We start from the raw sequence: 21,078 nt of genomic DNA, 5'->3' as shown, positions 1-21,078 counted from the left end.
GGGCGCCTGCCGTTTGCTCCTCGCGACTATACTTCGTTCACATTTTTTCGTCGACTCGAACACGTGATGTATTGCTCAAATGCACAATCTGACCAAATCGAAGAACAACACACAAGATAACTATTCGTTCCGGCCAGTCGCCATCACATGTTCGTTGCTTTGTTGTTTAAACCGTCAACGCATATTGTGCAATGTTTGTGCACGGTTCGTTACCTTCGGCGCAGGATGCGTGCGTAGCAAGGAAAATGGAGACTCCACGTATGGTTGTGAAATCTCAGTCAGCCAATACCGACTGATACGACAAAAAAAAAAAAAACTCGCGGACACTTTGGCAACTAAAGTGATGAAAGGCGAAAGCCTGAGTGCTGCATTCTGCTACGCGACTGTTGCGCATGTAGCAATCACTACTGCGACTACTGTTTCACATTCTGCGAGTGCACTTATTCAGTGAATCCTGCTTGGCAGCGACGAGATCGCGCTCCTTGTATCTTCGCAGTTGTTCTACGTTTACTGTTGTGTGGTGGATTTTACCGGGTGCGCGGCATTAAGTAGTAATTAATTGATTAGACAACTGGTACTAAATAGTAATTATTATACAATTGTGCAGTATTAATAATCGGTACCAGTAGTTAATTAATTGGGCATTATTAATGATTGATTAACTGATTAGTCACTAATTATTAATTGATCATTCTTGGTATATGGCCATACAAGGCACGCATTCGCGCATACTGTGGTGGTGTCTATGAATGGTCGAAACCTCCATGACGTCATCCCACTTCGACCAATCAGAGCCGCCGCAAAAGCGTGACACTTTTGCTGACGACAACGATGAGGCAATACAGGCTTTCGCCTTAAAAAAGCAACACAAGGCACCGCTTCCATGCGAGCAACGAAACGAACGGCCATCAAAATTTTGCAGCTATTCGCAGCAGGAGATCCCGAACGGCTAATCAGGTGTTCGCAAAAGCCAGCGCGGAATGAGCTCGTACTTCGTCATTCAAGTGACGCAGCACGTGACAGCACTGCAGCGCGTTCGAGGGTTCTTCGTGATCTGCTGATGCCGCAGCCGTAATCAGCGCACAACAGAAAGGAACAACAAAACGACAGAAGAGAACGTAAAACCCAAGGCCACAGCAGATGGCGAGACTTGCAGTTTTCAAGGCGACGCCGTTGGTTGCGAACAAAAGGAGGGCTATACAGCGCATGACCGTAAACAAAGGTTCGGCCCTTCCGGAGATTCCTCGTCTCTCCGCGGGGCGTCCGCTGAGGTCGGGTATCAACAATCCAGCGGACGCGCGCACGCGGAGACAGATGAGAACAATGTCGATGCACCCGGTGAGCCGCTCGCTGCGTCAGCGGAAGCGCCGAGCCGGGAAACGAGAGCGCACGAAAAGAAAGAAGAGATGATGACGCCCGTACAGAGTAACTGTTACCAGGGGATCGCGGTGCCAAGCGTATCTGGCTACACGCGCGGAGCCCGGCGTCGAGGACAGAGGCCTAACAAAGGGAAGGCCGCGCGAAAGAAACGAGAATCCCGCGGGACGCGTACACCGGCGTCATGATCATCTTTACCGCTCCTCCACGCAGTCCGCTTTCTCCCCGAAGAACCGAGAAACTGAGATAGACTGTTTCTCTCAACACCATGGCGAGACTTTGAACAGAAAATATGGAAAAAGCGAGGAAGAAGAGCGGTCTCCGGCGGCGGTGAGGAGATGGGTGTCTTGCCAGGCGCGACCCCATGGGACGTAATGGAACGAGGCAGACCTTTATGCCTCTGGGCATTCTATTCCCGCTCCGCTGAGCGAAAACCAAGCTGCCGATGTATCAAAAGATGCGCGCTACATACGGTACGTCCTATACGATGCCGGCCGTTCGTTATTTCTGCCTGTTTCCACTTTACCAGTATATGAGTGATTTTGCCCGCAAAATCTTTCGCGTGACGCAGTGTAAACGACGGCATCCGAGAGGAAATCTATCAAAGGGGTTTGGCTGTATCACTTGCAAAACGCACCGAATTTTGGCAATATATCTTGCGACAGAACCCGCGGGCAAAAAATAAAAACAAATAAGAACACCCCAGCACGCAGAAATTCGAATACGGTGCTAGTGAATAAGCAATTGGCGGGAAAGGAGCGAATACACTGGTATCGTGTTAACATCCACACGAGGCTTAATTCGATGCGTTGCTAGGACCACTTAAGACCTGAAGCGGTCAGTACACCCGAACCTGTCGCGAAAAGTGTAAGGTGTAATCGGGAACATACGTTTCCTATAGGCGAAAGGGCGAACAGAGGCACGCGATTGAGGCCTAGAAGAGCGAGACACGTTAATCGGAAAAAGTGGAGTAGATGGAGTTGTCGCGCCTCGGTGGCTAGGAGGCCTTCACCCACGACGACCTCTATGGCTCGCTCTACTGTTCGGAGTGGGTACCCGGGTCGGAACTGAAAGCAAGGCCTCCCTCTGCTGGTAGTTACGGAACTGCATGAGGATGGGTAGGATGGGTAGGGTCCTCCAGACAGCGGGATATAAGCTAATGTCTCAAGAGAGCCACATCTAACGCACAGACGGAGGAGCATTGGCGGACGTTCGAACGATGGCTCGAAGTGAAATTGGCGACCGCGGCAAGCATAAGCTGGAAATATCTGCTCGCTTAGAGTCCACGACAGTCTTCCGCGTGCCCCCAGATGTATATCCCCTATAGTCAAGATCATTTATGCGGCGCGCACGGGAGATTCCGGCCGCCATTACCGACGCTGTTAGATGTGCACGGTGCCACGCTTGACGATTCCTTGGCCGGCCAAGCAAACGCCCGTTCCACCCAGGAGAGAAGTGCTGATGACTGACGAGTGAGGACGGTACGGAGTTGAAGGATGAAGAAGACTGGGTTTATTTACATATTGGAAGAACCCATTAAGAACCAAGAACTAGAACAAGGAACGCATTACGAGAACTGAGAACAACAACCTCGAGGCCCGAACATCCTCACAGTTTTGTGGAGTTCGTCTTCCCTAGGCTCCCTGTATAGGTGAAGGGTGGGCCCGTAGTCACACTATCACGCACTTGCACCCACTTTCAAATTTCACTCCGGGTGATACGTACGCCCGGGTGACTGTATTGAGAGCAATAAATAGCATTCGAGTATAAGGCTGTGTAGTCCCAGTCCTCATTTCTTTGTTCTTTCCGCGGGTCGCAAGGAGTGGCGGCGGCTCATACCGCCGCATTTAGTGAAACTGCTTGTAAGCGTGCAGTATAAGCATCATCGCAAGTTCTAAACTTCCAGCATTCTACCGTTGCTGACCTATGCACTGCGGAAATGTTACGAAAGAATTCTGTCTTTAATAAAGAAAAATCCGATAACTGGTTTCGTTTGGTATGTGGGGTTTAACGTCACAAAGCGGCTCAGGCTACAACAGACGCCGTAGTGTAAGGCTCCGTCTCGACAAGTCCGCCTCGTGCGGCAGAGGCCCGTTATGTGGGCTATATATATATATATATATATATATATATATATATATATATATATATATATATATATATATATATATATATATATATGTGTGTGTGTGTGTGGGGGGGGGGGGGGGATATTGTACCCATTGGAAACCAGTGGGTACCCGGGGATCGAACCTGGTACCTCCCGAATGCGCGCGAGGCGAATGCTCTATCACAAGGCCACCGCTTCGACCACCTGGGGTTCCACAAGAACAACTGGGAGCCAGAGGCTTCAAAACATGAGCAACCAGCGGTCGATTATACACCGTCCCGGTTCCTCGCGGCAAGCTCACCGACACGCGCAGTTCTTGCAATACTGCGTCATTTGCGGCGGGCAATGCTGCTTGCCGCAAATGAGGTTGAACTGCAGACGCATCCGCCCAGTGCAAGCTTCCCGCATGATTCCACGCGCGAAGACAATTCGACCACGGCCACTATTCCGTTTTTAGCACACTCAAAAGCCGCCGCCAGCTATAAGAGGCCGATGCAGATTTCTCCTTCCTTCTCCCAAGACCATAAACGGTTACAACACTCTCCTATACCACGTGGGTTAGCACTGTTCTTGTAAAGAGATTACAGACTCCCGAAAGCACGCACGTAAGGTCAGAGCGCAGCCGCCGAGGCTACAAAGACCATTTTACGACCACGGGCAGAGGGATCAGGGAAGATGATGAGGATGAAGCCGCAGCTAGCAGCAGCCCGGAACGATCGCCCATTTGTGGCGGCGATATTAGTGCGCGAAATACGCATAACCGGCCGGGAGAAAAAGAGGGCCTCCGTCCCTGCAGCGCAGCATCGGAAATTGATTCCGGGTTATTCGCTTTTCTCTCCCTCTTTACCTTCGTCTCGGTTTGAGTTTTATATCACACCGCTTTTCCGAAGAGGCGACGCCGCTGGAGGCGGCAGCCGAACTCCGATATTAAGCGAATGACGTAAGAAGCAGGCGCGGCAAGTGCTGCTTCGCTCCGGCGGCGTCGACTCGGAAATCTTCTAGAGACGATAGAGACGGAAATGTAAGCGAGCGCACAATGTACACGGAGGAGAGAATGGAGGGCGAGGGTAGTCACTATACGACCGGGGAGCAGCCACCACCCTGCGGTCGTACTATTATTATGGGCGCTTTTTCGCAACACCAACCTCCCAACCAATTAAGGGAGGGAAAAAATAAATGGAAAAAAACGCGCGGTTCACCGCCGAAACAAAATACTATACCGAAGTTATCCTCTCATCTCCGACCAGATTACGGTGATCAGCGCGAAATACCACCACGAGGCGCCGAGCGCGAAAAAAGCTAGCGTCGGACAAAGAGGGCGGAAGACAGAGGAAAAAAAGCGGCGGACGACAGTCATTGCAGAACCACATTTCGCAAGGCAGCGCAGCGCACAGCCGAAAAGTTGCGCCCCCCTGAGCTAAAAGCGGAAAGAGTCCGCCTCTCTCTTCTTCGCGCTAAGCAGATGTCATTATTTCGCGACCCTCGAAGCCTTTTTTTCTCCCCTCTATATTGAATAGAGGGAACACACGCGTCCAATCCGCGCACGCACGCGCTCTGGTCACGCACATCCTCGACCGCATGCAGCCTCTCGCTCCCCCTCCGCTCCATGGGTCGAGCGCGGCCAAAGCAGCCGCATTTGGGTCCCTGCGGAAGCTGCAGCGTCGCCACTGACGTTACCGCATGGCGACGAAAGAGCAGCAGCAGCAAACGCGGACAGGTGTTGAGCAAGCCGTCGCGCGGAGGTGATATACTCTGCGCCGGAATGCCTCCTCCGGCGACAGTCCCAACGGGTTGCCGCGTGCGGTCGGCGGAGTGAGCGGATTTCAACAGCGCGGGGGATTACGCGACTCACGGCCTCAGACGGGGGGGGGGGGGGGGGGGGGGGGGGGGGGGGAAGGCGAAACGAATGGTCCTTTTTTAGAAACAAGTTCGCCGGCAACACAGCTTCTGTTCGCAACAACCTCGCCGATGCATTGCTGATGAAATTTTTTACGACGCGAGAGCATCTGCGGCCGAAGAGCGCTATGGCACGATGTGTTTTTCGGTTACACAAGGCGGGCTCAAAAACCAGTTTCCCAGTAATTTTAACTTAAAATAAGGCACAAGCACTACCCAAGTCAGCGGGAAATCTCGCACCCGTTGCGTCACCCATTGGGCACCGGGCAGCAATGGAGATCGAACTCCGCACCTGCCACATGCGGGGCGGATGCCCGGCTTAATTACCGAGAAACTTTAGGGCCGAGACAAGAATAGGCATTCGTAATTGATACACAGCCCCCGCAAGCCACTGTCGAGCAGTCGGACCTACCTAAAGCTAAGCAACTTCCGCAAAGACTAAGTAAATAGTTTGATTTAGTCGCAGGTTGCTGGAAGTATTTAGGTTGCGTTCGAAGAGGCAGAGACGGTGCATAAGGTTCGCCCTAGCTCGCAACTTCAAAACAAGTAACGTCAGTAAGGTCAGCACGCTTGTCGACATATTTTATATAGTGCTTCATAAATCTCGCTTTAAGTGCCCTCATGCGACCGACGCCTGAAAGAGGTCCACGAGTACCTGAATTCAGAAAGGGAGAAAGTGCTCGACGCCGCACACACGCACACAAACGAAAAGAAACGAATTCGCTGACGCACAAACGTCGACAGGGAACGCATCCCCTCTCCACTGCCGGCGGTCCAGGAAGCGCATCATGATCGGGCTTCCGCGGCACGCAGCTTCACTGCCCCGATCCTCCGACAAAGTGGACGGCGTTCCGACACTCGCTGCTTGCCGAGCAAATTAGCGGGCCTGCGACAAACTATTACAGCACAATGATAGGGACCAAAGAGTGATGCCACGCGCAGCTACAGCGACTGAATTCGGCTCACAGGCTTTGTGCCCCCCCCCCCCTTCCCTCTCCCCGCACACACACACTCACTTGTTTCAATCCTTCCTACAACGTTTCCAGCGTAGCATTCAGAAGCAACCAGAGGGGAAACGGGCGTCAGCTAGACTGTGGTACAATGCAAACGGGGAAAAGGAACGGAGAAAGCAAAAACGCCAAGAACCGAGCACGGAAGACTGGCTGCTGTTGCACCAGTACAGGCACGCTAATTGCGTTTGCGCCGGGACTTGATGACGACGGATGAAAGAGGGTCCAGAGGACACGTCTGTCGAAGCTACTTCGATCGGCCCATCCAACGGGGACGGCTGCTGCTACTACTGGCACCGTTGCTCCCGCTGTCCCGGCTCACAACACGGTACAGAGCACGACGGAGCGCTGGCCTCCCAAACCTCCGCTTCCTACTCCCTCGCTCCTAACGCCGCAGCGCCGTAAAGAGCGTCCGAGAACAGCCTGACATCAGAGAGGGAACGAGACGAGATAATTACGTGGAAATCAGGCATCTCGACAAGACCGCCGACAGGGTCATCGGCTCAACAGAGAAGACTACGCTACACCTTAGTTCTGCTGCGCTCGACACAGCGCATAGTAGTAAGGAAAAAAAAAAAAAAAAAAAAGAAAAAAAAAAAAAAAAAGAGCAAATTTTTCGAAGACTTCCGGGCGCTGAGTACGTCCAACTGCAACGTACTATAGACAGCCGTATACGCTCCCATTTAAAGGAAAAGCGAAGATACATTCAAACGCCAAGCTCTGCCCTCGCCACCATAAATAAGCCATGCAAGTCGGTACCCAACATATAGGCACACCCGAGCTTCGCGTGATGGGCACAATCTGCGGTTGACGGAAGCGGGGACGAGGGTGGCCGAGCCATTAGCAACCTGCTCAGCTGCCAATGGATCATCCGCACGACACGCTGCAAGAAAATGTAGCAAAAAGCAGAAGCGGCAACATCTTCGTTTAGCCGCGGAAAAAGGGGCCGGCAGAGCTCGATACGAGGCAAAAATAAGCCGCAACTGCCCGCTCCCCAAGTACACGGAGTACTATACACAGTGAGGCGAACGTCGACGTCAGCTTATATGGCGGCCCCCGTAATATATCCAGAAGAGAGACCAGGTCTCGATCTGACGAACGCACGCCATTCGTGCAAAAGGACGGCGCCAGCACTCATGGAGGTCCTTTCTCCATGCCAGCACTCCACGCAAGTAACCCTCACGCAGCGCTAACCCCATCTATAAAGAAGAGAGGCCGGCGAAGTCTCGGAAGCTAACGCAGCGAAAAAATCTCGCCCCCGACCGCGTATTCAGCACATTTGAAGTGGGGCTCCTTCCGTGCGGCCCTTCTCAAGCGATGCGACGAGAATAAAACGAAGCGAAGGGGAAAGAGAAAAAAATTACAAGGGTTCAACGCTGCTGAACCGAATATTGAGCGAAAGCATTACCTGCGGGTGACCGAGCGTTCTTCTCTTTTTTTTTTTTTTCTTCCTCAGCCCACATATAAAGCCCCGCTTTAACCCAGGGTCCTAGCAGGCTGACTCTGACGTAACCAACCCATGCGAAACGAGAGACCCAAGTTGGCAGCTCCTGCCAGCCTGTGTGTCACGTGGGGTGTGACGTCACAGCGTCACGTGGCGCGCCGTGGTTACCGCCGAGACTACGCTGACGAGCCGAGCTGGTCTCCAGTTCTTCCTCCGCTCGGTGTGATGCCACTACGGACTACGGAAACGAGACCCAAGTTGGCAGCTCCTGCCAGCTAGGGGTCGTCTACGGTGGTCGTCTAAAGGTCAAAGGTCAAACGCGATTACCGCCGGAACCACGCTGACGGCTTGAAAGTGCGAGTAGCATTGCTTTCGCAATAAAAGAAAGAGGCAGAACTATACGCGCACCTTCGGATCGTTTGCATCGAGGCTCCCTATAAAGCAAGTGCGCGCTCCTAGCGCCAAAGACGTACAAGGGAGAAGAATCCTCCGCGGTCTCCAAAACGACGATCACGTAGCCTACAAAGCCTCGAAGGTGCCGGCTTCGCTGCTTTCGTCGCAAATACGGCGAATATCCTCCACTTCGGCACAGCCGCTCTTTTCCTAACTTGGAGGAATTTCAGCGCTACTCCGTTCTCTCATGCAGCGCCCCCATCGGAGCGGAGCGTTATTAGCTGCGATCAGCACACGACGACACGCACAGCTGTCCGAATTTTTAAAAATATACGAGCTTACCCCAAGGACGGAATGAAACAACGTTCTCTTCATTTATGATTTAGTTGCTCCACTTCATCACTATCATGAGCATCATCATCAGCAGCAGCAGCAGCCGGATTATACCCACTGCAGAGCGAAGGCCTCTCCCATTGTACTCCAACTAACCCGGTACTGTGCTAGCCGCATCTACTTGACCCCTGCGAACTTCTTAACCTTATCCGCCCACTTAACTTTCAGACTCCCCTTTCTACGCTCTCCTTCCCTTGGAATGCAATTTGTTAGCCTTCGCGACCATCGGTTATCTTCTCTTCGCACTACAAGCCCTGCCCATGCTAATTTCTTCTTGATTTCAACTAGAATGTCATTACCTCGAGGTATTTCTCAGACCCACTCTACACACTTCCTATCTCTTAACGTTACACCTGCCATATTGCGTTCTATAGCTCTATATGTTGCCCTCAGCTTAAGAAGAACCCTTTACGTTAGCGTCCGCGTTTCAGCCCCATAGGTGAGTACAGTTAAGACGCAACTGTTATATAATTTTCACTTGAATTATACAGGTAACTTCTAGTCACAATCAGCGAGTACTTTCCAAACTCGCTCCATCCTAATCTTATTCTCCTGGTTATTTCCCTTTCATGGTCCGGATCTGCTGTTACTACTGTCCTAAGTAAACATATTCACCTACCACTTCCAGTGTCTCGCTATAAGCCACCACTAGAATCAGATGACACACACACACACACACACACACACACACACACACACACACACACACACACACACACACACACACACACACACACACACACACACACACACACACACACACACACACACAAAGAAAAAAGCGGTATTTTCCCCTAAAATGACCTCCATGCCGCCAATGTATTCGACCGATTCTCGTAAATATTCCTCGTTGTACCGGTTAGCGGAACAACGCAGGGTGCAACAGATGAAAGGAGGTTCATCACGCTTTAATCAGATTACTAACCGCGTGGTTGCGATGGTAGGTCGACGCCACTGGCTGAAGTCATCTTTTGGCAGGCATATGCCGCATTTTTCTTCAGATGTACCCGACCAGAGTATTGCCTAGAGAAGCCAAAGGAGTGTACTTTCAGCGCCCACGTGACACTATATTTGAAAAACTTGCGAGAGCTGGCACCCACATGATAAGAGACGCCCATTTCTGAAATTAGAGAAGCGAGTTTCACTGAGTATCAGAATTTAACGCTCACGTGACAGCGCGCCTTATTTGACTGCACCGATTTTTTTCTCTATAGTAGCGGTATGTGAAACGGACCCCAACATGCTGCGAAAAGCGAAAAAAAAAAAAAAAAATCCGTGCTGTCGCTAATGTCCCTGCGCGCTGAAAGGGAACAACAGTTTCATAAACATCCAGTTGATCTCTCGCGGAACAACCAACGAGCAAGTTTTCTTCTTCTTTTTTTTTTTCATCAGCAGACTGGTTCCATTATCAACGGACAGTTAGTAAACAGCGTGGCACGCCCCATACGGTCGCCAGGCTTGCCACTTATCTCTCCTCCTCGCCTAGGACAGAGAGAAAGAGGTGGGAGAGGGGCCGACCTTGGGCCCCGCGTAACATGCGCTGAACAACAAGGCAGGCCGTGCGACAGTTTCCGACAGCGGCAGCCGGCCGACTCGCGATGAGTGCGCGTGCGGCGCGCTGACCCGCACGGCACCAGTCACGAAGCTCACAGGCACCGCGCGACCGAGCGTCGTCACTGGAGCAGGAAGAGCTTGCATACTCCGAGCCCGAACGCGTCACACGACATGAATCACACTCCGCGCTCATACGCACGCCCCGATTTCAAGGGGGCGACGGCAGCGACAGCGGCTAACGGGTAGCCACCGCGAAAACGCAAAACCAAAGGAACGGCATGGAACGACTAGGACGGGGGTCGGCCTGCATATAGGTTATTGTGTAATGTTGATTACGGCTCAGTGGCGAACTTTGGGCACGTTACTTTTGGCTGTGATGACGTGCAAGCTGTCATGCGGTAAACGGGCGTTGAAAAGAGCACATCAATGAGAATGTAACCTTCTCACCCGTACAAACATCTCAGATTTCAAATGCTATGAGTATCAGTATATTTTGCATTTATAATGAGCTGCAGGTCCACAAGGAAGCAGCAGCGGAGAAGCCACGAGCGAAGCCTAGGTATAACAAATGCCTATAAAAATTTCGGTACGACTAAATTTTTTTTTTTTTCGCAATATTCATTACACAAATCTCGCAAATAGGATGGCCTCCTACTGTGGGGACATCGTGTAGTAGTCCCCAAACAGGCGCGTGGTAGACTGCTGATGATACTGCATGAAGCCCATCAGGGCGTCTGCACCATGAAGGTAGCACGGTCCAAATTTTGGTGGCCGGAGATCGACCGGGACATTAGCCGAATAGCCGATGAATGCAGAAACTGTGTCCAGGCTTTACCAATGTCTCCAGCACGTGAGCCAGTAAACTGGCCAGCTACATAAGAAAAATGGTCCCGATTGCACCTCGATTTCGCTGGACCTATCAGGGACAACATGTTGCTGATCGTGGTTGATTCCCACAGCAAATGGATCGAGGCCATTCCACTCTCGCGTGCAACGTCAAGCAGCACGGTAAACGCGCTGCGTACGCTCTTCAGCCAGTTCGGACTACCGCGCACTGCAGTAACTGATAACGGCACGCCCTTTACCGGGTCGGATTTCGCCGAATTCATGAACAGAAACGGCACTGCCCACATTCGAACACCGCCCTACCACCCACAAAGCAATGGGCTGGCAGAACGCGCGGTCAGAACGGTTAAGGATGGGTTAAAGAAGATGCCTGGCGTGGATCTTTCAACCGCACACGCACGAGGTTTGTGTCGATACCGGAATGCCGCAAGGCAGTCGAGCCTATCACCTTCAGAAGTACTGTTAGGTTATCGACTACGCACCAGACTTGACATGTGTTTTCCTCTCAGGAACAAACCTGTCCAGAGCAGAGCAGCTACGCCAGTTTCGGACGACGCCAGCTGGAGTTTCGCTCCGGGGGACTCTGTACTAGTCCGTAACTACGGTGTTGGTGACAAGTGGACACCCGGAAAGGTGAAGTCAACAACAGGCGCTCGACTAGTCACCGTCAAGACGGAGGATAATGTGGTGGTCCGTCGTCATGCTGATCAAATCCGCAAGCGCAACGTCGAGGGATCCACACTCACGGGTACAGACAGTCCAGCAGCAGAACCAGTGGACCATCCGCTGGCTATTCAGAACAACGCATCCACGTCAGAGCCCGCAGACCCTGCTCCCCAAGAGACACAGCTGCGCAGGTCAACCCGGGTCAAGAAACCTGTGGATCGCTATGATTATTAGGAGGAAGGGATGCTGCTGATAGCAGAGGCGATAAATCGCCATCTATGAACCGGCAACGGCACCAATCTTTTCATTCTTTCTTTCCTTCTTTCCCTCACGCCTCTGGCTATATAATACCCCTTGATCCGAAAATAAACCGGCGTTCTTTGGCCTGGCTACGCTGTCTGATGCATCATCCGGGAGCGGTGTTCCCATTGACCACGCTTTCACAACAAAATGCCTAAAGGCCTTGCGGTATCACGTTTCCGACATCTGCGATTCTGGCATCTCCAGTGCTCGAAAAAAGCTGTCCAGCGGGAACCACCGAGCGGCATTTCTCGAGAAGCACCTGCTTGTCCTCTTACAGCATACGTACTGATGAGTTTGCTGGACTGCTTGCTGCAGCGGATATTCCTTGCGACAATTAGAACCGTAAAGTAGCTTCTCGGAGAAATGAAAATGAATCAGTTTGCAGTTGGAACTATGAAAGACTGCTAGTGCGCAAGTTGGTGGACACAAATCGGGGCAAATGAAAAGTAAAAATAAACAGACCGCTCACCTTCTGCTTATTTTTTTTTTTTTTAACCGCTCTCTTTATCCTTAAGCATCATTGCTAGCGAGCTGCAGCCCGTGCTACGCCGTGCCGCAGGTTTGGCGTGCTCTTCACAGGGGGCGATACAAAGTGATCAGCTACTCTTTCTCAGAGATGCGTAAAACGTACGCGCGTAAAAACATCTTCACACCGCTTAAGGCTACAGATGTGGCAGAATCTCTTGTCCCCTCCGTACAACAACACTTGGTCAGCATAATATACAACACATGAGTAGCAGGCAGCCGCAAGCCTGATGCAATCTGCCTCGTCCGTGTAGTGTTTCAGGCTAAGCCCCACTACGGCGCTAGAGTTATGGGGAAAGCATTTGGCGCTTTGTGGGAGACCACACAAGTACTGAACAGGTCTGTTGCTGAGATGAAGCATCGTCAGCTGACACTCGCATGACAATAACAAAAGCAAGGGAAGCGATATGCACGACGTAAATGTGAAAAGTGGGAGAGCGATATCTTTTGCGACAAATGCAAGATCCAGTTACCCCTTAAAAATGAAGGAATTGCTTTACAGTCCGCCATACGGCAAACTGCGACAGCTAGTCATTCACTTCTTTGTTCTGAATTGCGTTTGGTATCCACCGAGTCCGGCCCTGTTTTCACGCCATGTCGCTTCAAATCCATAAACACTTGCAGGGCGCGCAACAAATCTTTAGTGCACGGTAGATCGGACATTATAAATTTAGCAAAAATAAAATCTGGAAAAATCTGAGGCCAAAATTGAAATTCCTGGGGAGAACAGGTTAACTGAAACCTACTCCACGTTGGGAGACTTTTGAATACACTGTACGGGCACTCAGAACAGTAACGCGAGGAATCCTCTCACAGCCCTGCCAACGAGATTCTCGCTAAAGGCAATGCCCGGCCAGCTTTCCGGCAACAAGTCGCAGGCAGCGGCACGGAAGCAGAGCGGCGCGAGACGAAACGGCGTCCTGTCGTGGGACACGCCGTGTGCTATGCACTCTCAGAAAAGAAAAAAAAAAAAAAAAAAAAGAAAGAAAACCTTGACACCCGTCACGACAGGCAGCATTCGCAAGAACCACCCGAGGTGTGTGTAAAGACTTTATGTGTAAATGGCTCTTTGCGCCGCTAAGCGAGCGCAACTTAACCTAAATGTGAAGTAGGGAGGGAGGGGGGGGGGGGGGGGGGGACAGGTAAACCTAAGCAGAGTGCTGTAAAACGACGGCTGACGAAACCGTGAAAGCAAGAAGGCGCGTTACGCTCTCGCTTCTCCGGTCCGTAACAAATGGGACCGCAAATGGCATAGGACACGGACGTCGTCAGGTTGTTTTCCATCTACAGGTGCACTATACTCGCTGAAGGATGAAAGTACGAGGACAATAGGAAACTAAAGGATAGAGAAAAACTTCTGCGTGACGACTCTTTCAACCGCCTTATGCACAAGTCCCTGGGAGCAATCTGAACGAAAGGAAAGAAGGCAAGCTTGGCAACTAGCTTACAAGGTGTGCGAAGCGCGAAACAGGCGCGAGGTCGAAGGACCGAGGAAACCAGCGGCTACGATACAGGAAATTACGAAATAAAGAAAAATTCAGATCTGTTTTTAAGCGGTTCTTAATCTTTAATCCTCACGGTGAACACGCTCACATGAACTGTCATGCGCCAGCTCAAGCTGGATATCTTGGCAGCTACGAAACCTCGGTATTAACTGAGGAAGGCAAACGCAGCACTATCACTTCTGTGTTTGTGTGCCGTCACAAGATGGAAGTCAGCTCAAAAGACAAAAACTTCAAAGAAACAAGCTTTTTGCCCCGACAGCGGTTTTAAGAGCAAAAGTAAACAGTTGGACCAGTGTGGGGCCATCAGCGCAAAGGAAGGGACAAGAAAGACAACACGAGTGCTGTCTTGTTGTCTGTCATCTTGTCCCATCCTTCGCGCTGTTTGTTAAGATGGCGGGTTTATGGGTTACTTCCTGGAAGGGGCGATATTACTTGCAATTTACGTTTATATATATATAACGGACGCCAAAGTGAAGGACACCAGGTTTTATCATCGCGGTTTTCTTATGTAAACTTTCACGTTGGAGGTGGGCATTCGGGATGAGCACCCTGTTAAGAATGGCAACAATGAGTCGGGCACTGGCGCTGCTGCTTTAGATCATCGAGGCAAGAAATACCGACTGAGAGAGTTGGAGCGGTCAAGAACGGCGAGGCGCAACTTGGAGCAGCCATCACAAAAGAGTCGGAAAGGAACGCGGGGTTGTTCGGTCGGTCATCGACAGCGGTCGACGAGCGAACCATTGGAAACAAAAAAAGCCCAAGTGGCTCCACACGGGTCGGTATCCTCAAGGTGGCCGCCCGGGCATTCCTCTTCTGGGTAGCCGAGCGAAGGGATAAAAGGATCACTTCAGACTACGTTTCGCCCTCCTCTTGCCGACGGCGAGCGTCGGCACCTTTGACGCAGGTGTGCGCCCAGAACATGAGCTCCGGGAGACAGGGCTCCTCTTGAGCCGCCATCTTTACCGCCACAGCAGCTCCAGTACGAATTCTTTTGAAAGCGCGTCATCAGAAATGAAAGTGCGTGATTCTGTAGTGATGAAGGCACCCCGTCCTTCACGTAGGGAGACTAGGGAAGACAAACTATGAGTATGTCCGGCAATTGGTGTTCCTTGCTCTCATTCTATTTCTTGTTCCAGTTCTTGGTTGTTTCCTCACACATCCAAGATGTAAATAAACCCAGTCTTCTTCGTCCTTCAACCCCGTACCGGCCTCACTCGTCAGCACTTCTCTCCTGGGTGGAACGGGCGTCGTCTTGGCCAAGGAATCTTCAATCACGCCACCCGAACCCCACGTCTAACAACCGCCCCTCTTGGCCCAGGATAAGACGTCATCACTCAGTGACCAAGCCGGTGCCTTGGATTGGTTACTGGCGGATAAGAGAAATATGAATACGAGTTGTGGCTTCTCACGGCCGTCCCTTCTACACCGTCGTAGAAACAGCTCCCGCTGCGTGCCGTTTCATCCTTATCCCTTTAGACAAGACGTCAGCAGCAGACCTCACACTCTGGCGCCTCTGTGCTCCAGTCAGTCCATTGAAAAAGAAAGCGCCCACCCCTCTCCCTCTGTGTCTATCACTTCCGTGTGCGACACAAGCGGCTGTAGAAACGGGCTCTCGAGTTCCCCCTTCCAAAGGCTCCGAAACACTCCTATGATAGCCCCTGCTCAGCTTCTGATCGAATTTAGCAATTCAATTTAGCAACGGCGTTCCGGTACAAATGACCGTGAGGCCAATGTACGCGTATATTTAGATGAGGCTCGACCATTTTAGGATCCGGAGGTACATTAGTAATTTAGACCGAGGTGACAGCGTTCAAGGGCGTCGATGGACGAAGATAAGCGAAACGAGTCTACACCGCGAAACGAGGATGAAAAAAAAAAAAAAAAAAGAAAAAAAAAAAGAGACGGAAGAAAGAAACGACCCCGCTTATTGGCACAGGTAATATAGGGCACCTGAAGACTGAGTCCAAAGGTCTCCTTTTGAGTCGCTCTCCGTGCGTAGCAGGGACGGAACCGCGACGGCAAGCTATTCTCCCAAGGTTGACACGACGAAGCATTTGGACGCTCACATGGCCTTCTCATTTACCAGCTTCGGATCGATAAGAAATAAGCGTGGGAAGAAAACTCAAACAAAAGGACGTACTTAAATATTAGAGCGGTTTTGAGCAACTTGTCTTCTCCCTGGTTAATCTAAACCAGGACTAAACTAGTTGATTGACTTGAAGTTCCCAAATTTTATATCTTGGCTTATCGATTCCCAAAACCGATACCTAGTTATTTTACCTTCCGTTGATAACCTTCTGATGTCCAGTCTTCTACATAGATATCTTTAAAAAAGAATTACGTGCCTCTTTATTTCATTACAGTCATCGACTCTAGTTAAAACCAGTCTTTCAGCGCAACTCTCGCAGAACAGTCGTAGCCTGTTATCTACCGTGAGAAAGTCGTTGCCGTGTCGAATTAACGCCGTCTAATCGCCCCATTCGGCCGAGACACACAAGACGCACAAGAACAGGTGAGGAAAATGTGTAAATGATTTACAGCAACGGGTCAGAAAAATTCCATGTTCGCATAAAGGAAAGGGCAGTTGGGACATGAAGCAGTCTGGACGGAGGGGATACAAGTAGACACTGGAAGAAGTGAGCCTGGCGTTTGGATTTTACTGTCCGATTTTACGGAGAATGTGCGATTCAGATGCGGCGAGGTACAGATGGGGCGCAGTCTGCTGACGATGTGTAACCCGAAGCAGCGCTGCTTCTTTCAAAAACGCCTTACAATGTTTGTCTCGGTCGGTGCCTACCCGAGCTAAGTTCACTGTACCGGAGATCATGCTTCAGGATTCCACTTCATGTATCAGAAAGACTGCAGGCAACAGGTTCAAGCGGGATGAGCAGAAACCACTCGATACGTAATCTTAACGGGTAACAATAAACATTTTCCAAGTAGCTCATAACCTCTTGTAGCCGCCAGGCTAAATATGTACTACATTTCACATGGCCGGACTCGAGCGGCGGCGGTGCGCTCTTGAAAGCACGCATCGCCGCCGCCACTTGAGACCGGCCGCGGACGAGGGGTGGGTTAACAAGGCTGCCTCGAATATTTTTCTGCATAAATTTCTTCACAATAGTGGGGTGGGCCCTGGACTTATTTTCCAAAGAGTCGTTAAGTACAGGGCTGGCCTTGCCTAGCATGTGCAGGACACCTGAATCATCTGCGGATACCATCTTCCCTTTCTCTATTTAATCTATGACAAAACGAAGTTGGCGAACCTGACCGGGTCTTCCCGCTTGATGTGAAGGCGAGGGGGATGCATGCTTATTCGAGGGGCTTCGTCTCAAGATGTGTGCCGGAATGAAAGAAGCCAGCAATCGGCGAGGTCAATGAAAGCTAAGGCGAGTTATTAATTATTATTTTTTTGTTATGGACCTGAATTAGAGCGGCAATCATTTCTAGAGAGGAAGATAATTAAACACAAAGTAGAAGGAAAATCAAGGAGCCGATGGTGGGAACCGAACCCCTGACCTCCTAATATAGCGTCCTGTGTACTTACCAATTGAGCTACATCAACGGCTGTCCGATTCTACTTGCGTGGAAATGGCCGACAGGGTGGCGGAAGCTGCGCGCGAACCCTTCTGCGCACCCTGTGACTTCAAGACTGCCAGAACCGAGACCATCGCAAGTTATTAAGCAGAAAATTGAAGAGGAAATGAGGCGTTCGTTATGATACAGGAATGCTTATGCGTTATGATACAGCACTGCGAAAGGCATGAGTCCTGCCCATTCAGGATCATGTGCACTATAATAAGAAATTACTGTGAGCAGCAGCGTGGCCTCGATCAACCCTGGATGAAGCGAGGGACAGTTTCGTGGACAGCCCTTGGCGCGCACACCACCGGCCCCTTCTCCATTTTCTCTTGGCATCCCGACGAAAATGGCGGCCGAGGAGGCTTTGAGCATGCGCGGGACGTTACTGGAAAATGGTCTCCATTTTGGCGCAGTAGATGTGAGGAAGACCGGAGCGCATAATTCGTCCAGAAGCAAACTATACCATTACGAAGAAGGAAAGCTATTGTCGCTTATGCCCATGAAGCAATCACTGGGTGAATGCTCTCAATCTGTGGGCCTGCAGAGCCAGGAAGACGCGATCAAGCGCTCGGCACAAGTGAATTTCCTCGCAGGAACCTTCACACAACCAGGGAATGTAATGTCCGCTGCCTAAAGAAAATGTCTACGCATTTGGAAAGATCCTCTGACAGGAGAGTTCCAACGCTGTGGAACAGGAAAGGCAGGTACTTTGTGAAAGGTGGGGGCGGGAAGTGAAAAAAAAAAAAAAAAAAAAGACATCAATCTTTACAGGCCCCAGATGCGAGTTTGCACCGTGAATCCACTGTACTGCCTCAGGACTTCGATGGATGAGAAAACAGATTGATAACGGAGTTACTCCCCAAAACCAGGAAAGTACATGGCGTCAATAAACCGGCAGTTGTTGCGATGTACTGCTGCACTGCAAAAACAGAACTTGCTGTGAACTCCTGAAAAGCATGTCCTCGCGCACTCGGTGGTATGACATAATGGCCAAACTTGGCACCAAAATAAAATGACCATCCAGCCGTTAATGGTGTTTTTCGATCCGCTGAAATCTGAATCCCACCTTGTGTGTATTAAAGCTACGTATCAGTAGCCTGGATGCTCTACTTTTAACAAGCGCACTAGGAAAACGATGCTTACAAAAAAAAAAAAAAAAAAAAAAAGAAAAAGAAAAAAAAAGAAAAAGAAACAAAAAAAAAAAGTCAACGTATCAATTGCAGTTGATAAGAGGAGGACTTGTTCAAGCAAAATCATAATAATAGTAATAATATATTTTGCAGCTTTTGAGGGCAGCACTGCTCTACGCCGAAGAGAATGGGGGAGGGGATATATATGTGAAAAGTTAGAACTGCGTGTCATAACTGCGATAGGAGACGAGAAGGCATGGAAGGAAGATTAGGGTTTAGGGGCCTTGCTCGACACAAGGCAGTTAGTTGGTTAGAACATGGCAGTAACAGCTTGCTGTAAAGAATTCAGCGCAAAAGTTGGACAATATACACAAGTGAGGTCACATTAGACGTTCACTAGCGCTCTCCACTCGGTTTCCTCTATTCAGTCCGCTGTCAAGTTTCTGCGCCGAATTACTCCCAACCTGCAACACCAACAGCACGCCCTCCTGAACTGTAACAGCATGTTCTCAGTACCTGAGGGCAGGCCAAGGTTGCGGAGACCATTGGTACTTTAATAGTTCCAGGTCTCTGACAGGGCGTAGCGCGAATAGCTCTAGAACATAGAAACAGCGAAGTTAAAAAAGGCAGCATCGATGAATGAAGACAGGAAGATAACTGCGCATTTTCTCACTCTTCTAAGCACGGTGCACGGCTATGCGGTACCTTCGCGACGTTTGATATTCGATCACCTGAGGACAGCCAGTACCATTGTTTTCTCACATGGAACTTTATCTGGTGCTGGAAGTACCGTGCGACCCACTTGTGCAGAATGATAAGCTTGCACAATCACATCCAAGAAAAAAAAAAAAGGAAGATTACACAGCGCAGATCGCTTTCGGGCTAAATTTGGCAAAGCCACCAGACCTTATGTCGTCGACGCCCAACAGACGGGCAGGACGCCTCCATTTCTACACCTGAAGTTAGACAACCAGATTCAAAAATAAACGCAGAATGCGCATTCTCGGCATAACCGCTGCTCCTCAGGTCACGTGCATAGCGTTACCTTAAGTTGCACATGTGTATCATGCTTCACAGCGAGGTCGCAAACTGCCGTTTTGAGAGAGCTGACAGAACAGAGCAGAAAACAGAATGATCCACCTAAAAGTAAGCATACCAACCTCAAAATTAAAGAAATAGATCGAACACTGCAGCTGTGACATGTGTTTCATTGCAGCTCATTTATGACGCGGGAAGACAGAAGTAAACCGACCAAATTGAGTTCAGAGAACAAGCAGCAATAGTGGAAACTTGAACGGGCTTGTACAAGGAACCGATCATCGGTTTTCAATCCTGCACGCCCTCTCCACCCGGGCGCATCGGCTGCGACGCGAAAACCGGCCGCGGAACAGCAGCGGAGAGCTGCGATCGGTGCCGCCTGCAGCAAGGGCGTACTCCAGGGTAAGCGGCGTAGTACTTGTGAACAGGCAGTCGTTTCACAGCGGCGGTCAAGGGAAAGCGCTACGAAATGTATGTCGCACGCAAGAGCAGCCGTAAACCACACGAACAGGCTGTTTTTGGCAAAAAATCTAGGCCTAAAAACGTAAGTTGTCCTCGCTGAGAAAACGCCGACCCGAAGGCGCTTGACGCAGAGAAAAATGACCGGCGCCGGAGAAAAAGCAATAGCGAGAACAAAATCGCCCACTGAGAAGGAACCGGCTTCTGGAAAAGCGATATGCAAAAAAGAAGAAACGGCAAAGCCGGAACGATACTCACGGTGTGGTTGACACCCCACATAAAAACACTGAGCAGGGGCTCATTGGCTCTGAAGAGTTTTGCCTTCTGATGCTTAGGCTTGAAGTGCTTCTTTTTCAGGCGGCTGCTGCCCTTTGTAGTGAGTCCCGACGCTATCCCAGACATCTTGGCTTTGTTAGGGCGACTCCGCACCAAAACACACAGGAAATCGCGCGGACACTGGTGCAAAAGATCGACTGATACTACCGAGACATCCTGCTAGGTGCTGTCGATGCGGTCTCCAATGGCTCCTGGCAATGACATTTCCCAGCAAGCAGCGCCAGGCCACGTGACATGTTTACTTTTGACAATCTAAACGAGATGGCGCCACCAATCAGAAAAGGCTGTTTCGGTTTCGTTTCTATGCGTCGTCTGTCGCAGAGTTTGGGTGCGCAGTTGCTCAACATACTCATATTTTTTCGCCCTCTCTTCGTATTTCAGATTGCTATTCGTTCATTCAGGCGCAACGACAATAAATAATTATGACGTGAACCACGTATCAGAGAAAAAATTCTTGAATTAACTTCTTGTTGCGCAGCAAATCAATTTCCCTGCTTTCAGAAGCGAAACT

The 21,078-nt window shown here is 50.4% G+C and overlaps 1 protein-coding gene across 4 annotated transcripts in view; it reads right to left on the bottom strand.

Annotated features, from left to right (window-relative positions):
• The window catches only part of PIP4K (phosphatidylinositol 5-phosphate 4-kinase), an 88,914-nt gene extending 68,150 nt beyond the window's left edge, over window positions 1-20,764 (bottom strand). For all 4 annotated transcript variants that reach the window (XM_084594809.1, XM_084594811.1, XM_084594810.1 and 1 more), the window contains exon 1: window positions 20,490-20,764. In XM_084594809.1, coding sequence (XP_084450935.1) covers window positions 20,490-20,633 — 144 coding nt within the window. In that variant the 5' untranslated portion in view covers window positions 20,634-20,764. The remainder of the gene's footprint in view (window positions 1-20,489) is intronic.
• Between the last annotated feature and the right edge of the window lie 314 nt (window positions 20,765-21,078).

This window comes from Amblyomma maculatum, chromosome 2 (genome assembly GCF_055883805.1).
Source record: "Amblyomma maculatum isolate TAMU_Amacu chromosome 2, ASM5588380v1, whole genome shotgun sequence".
Taxonomy (NCBI): Eukaryota; Metazoa; Arthropoda; class Arachnida; order Ixodida; family Ixodidae; genus Amblyomma; species Amblyomma maculatum.
The sequence above is the reverse complement of the archived record's forward strand: the minus strand, read 5'-3'. Positions and strand labels throughout refer to the sequence as shown.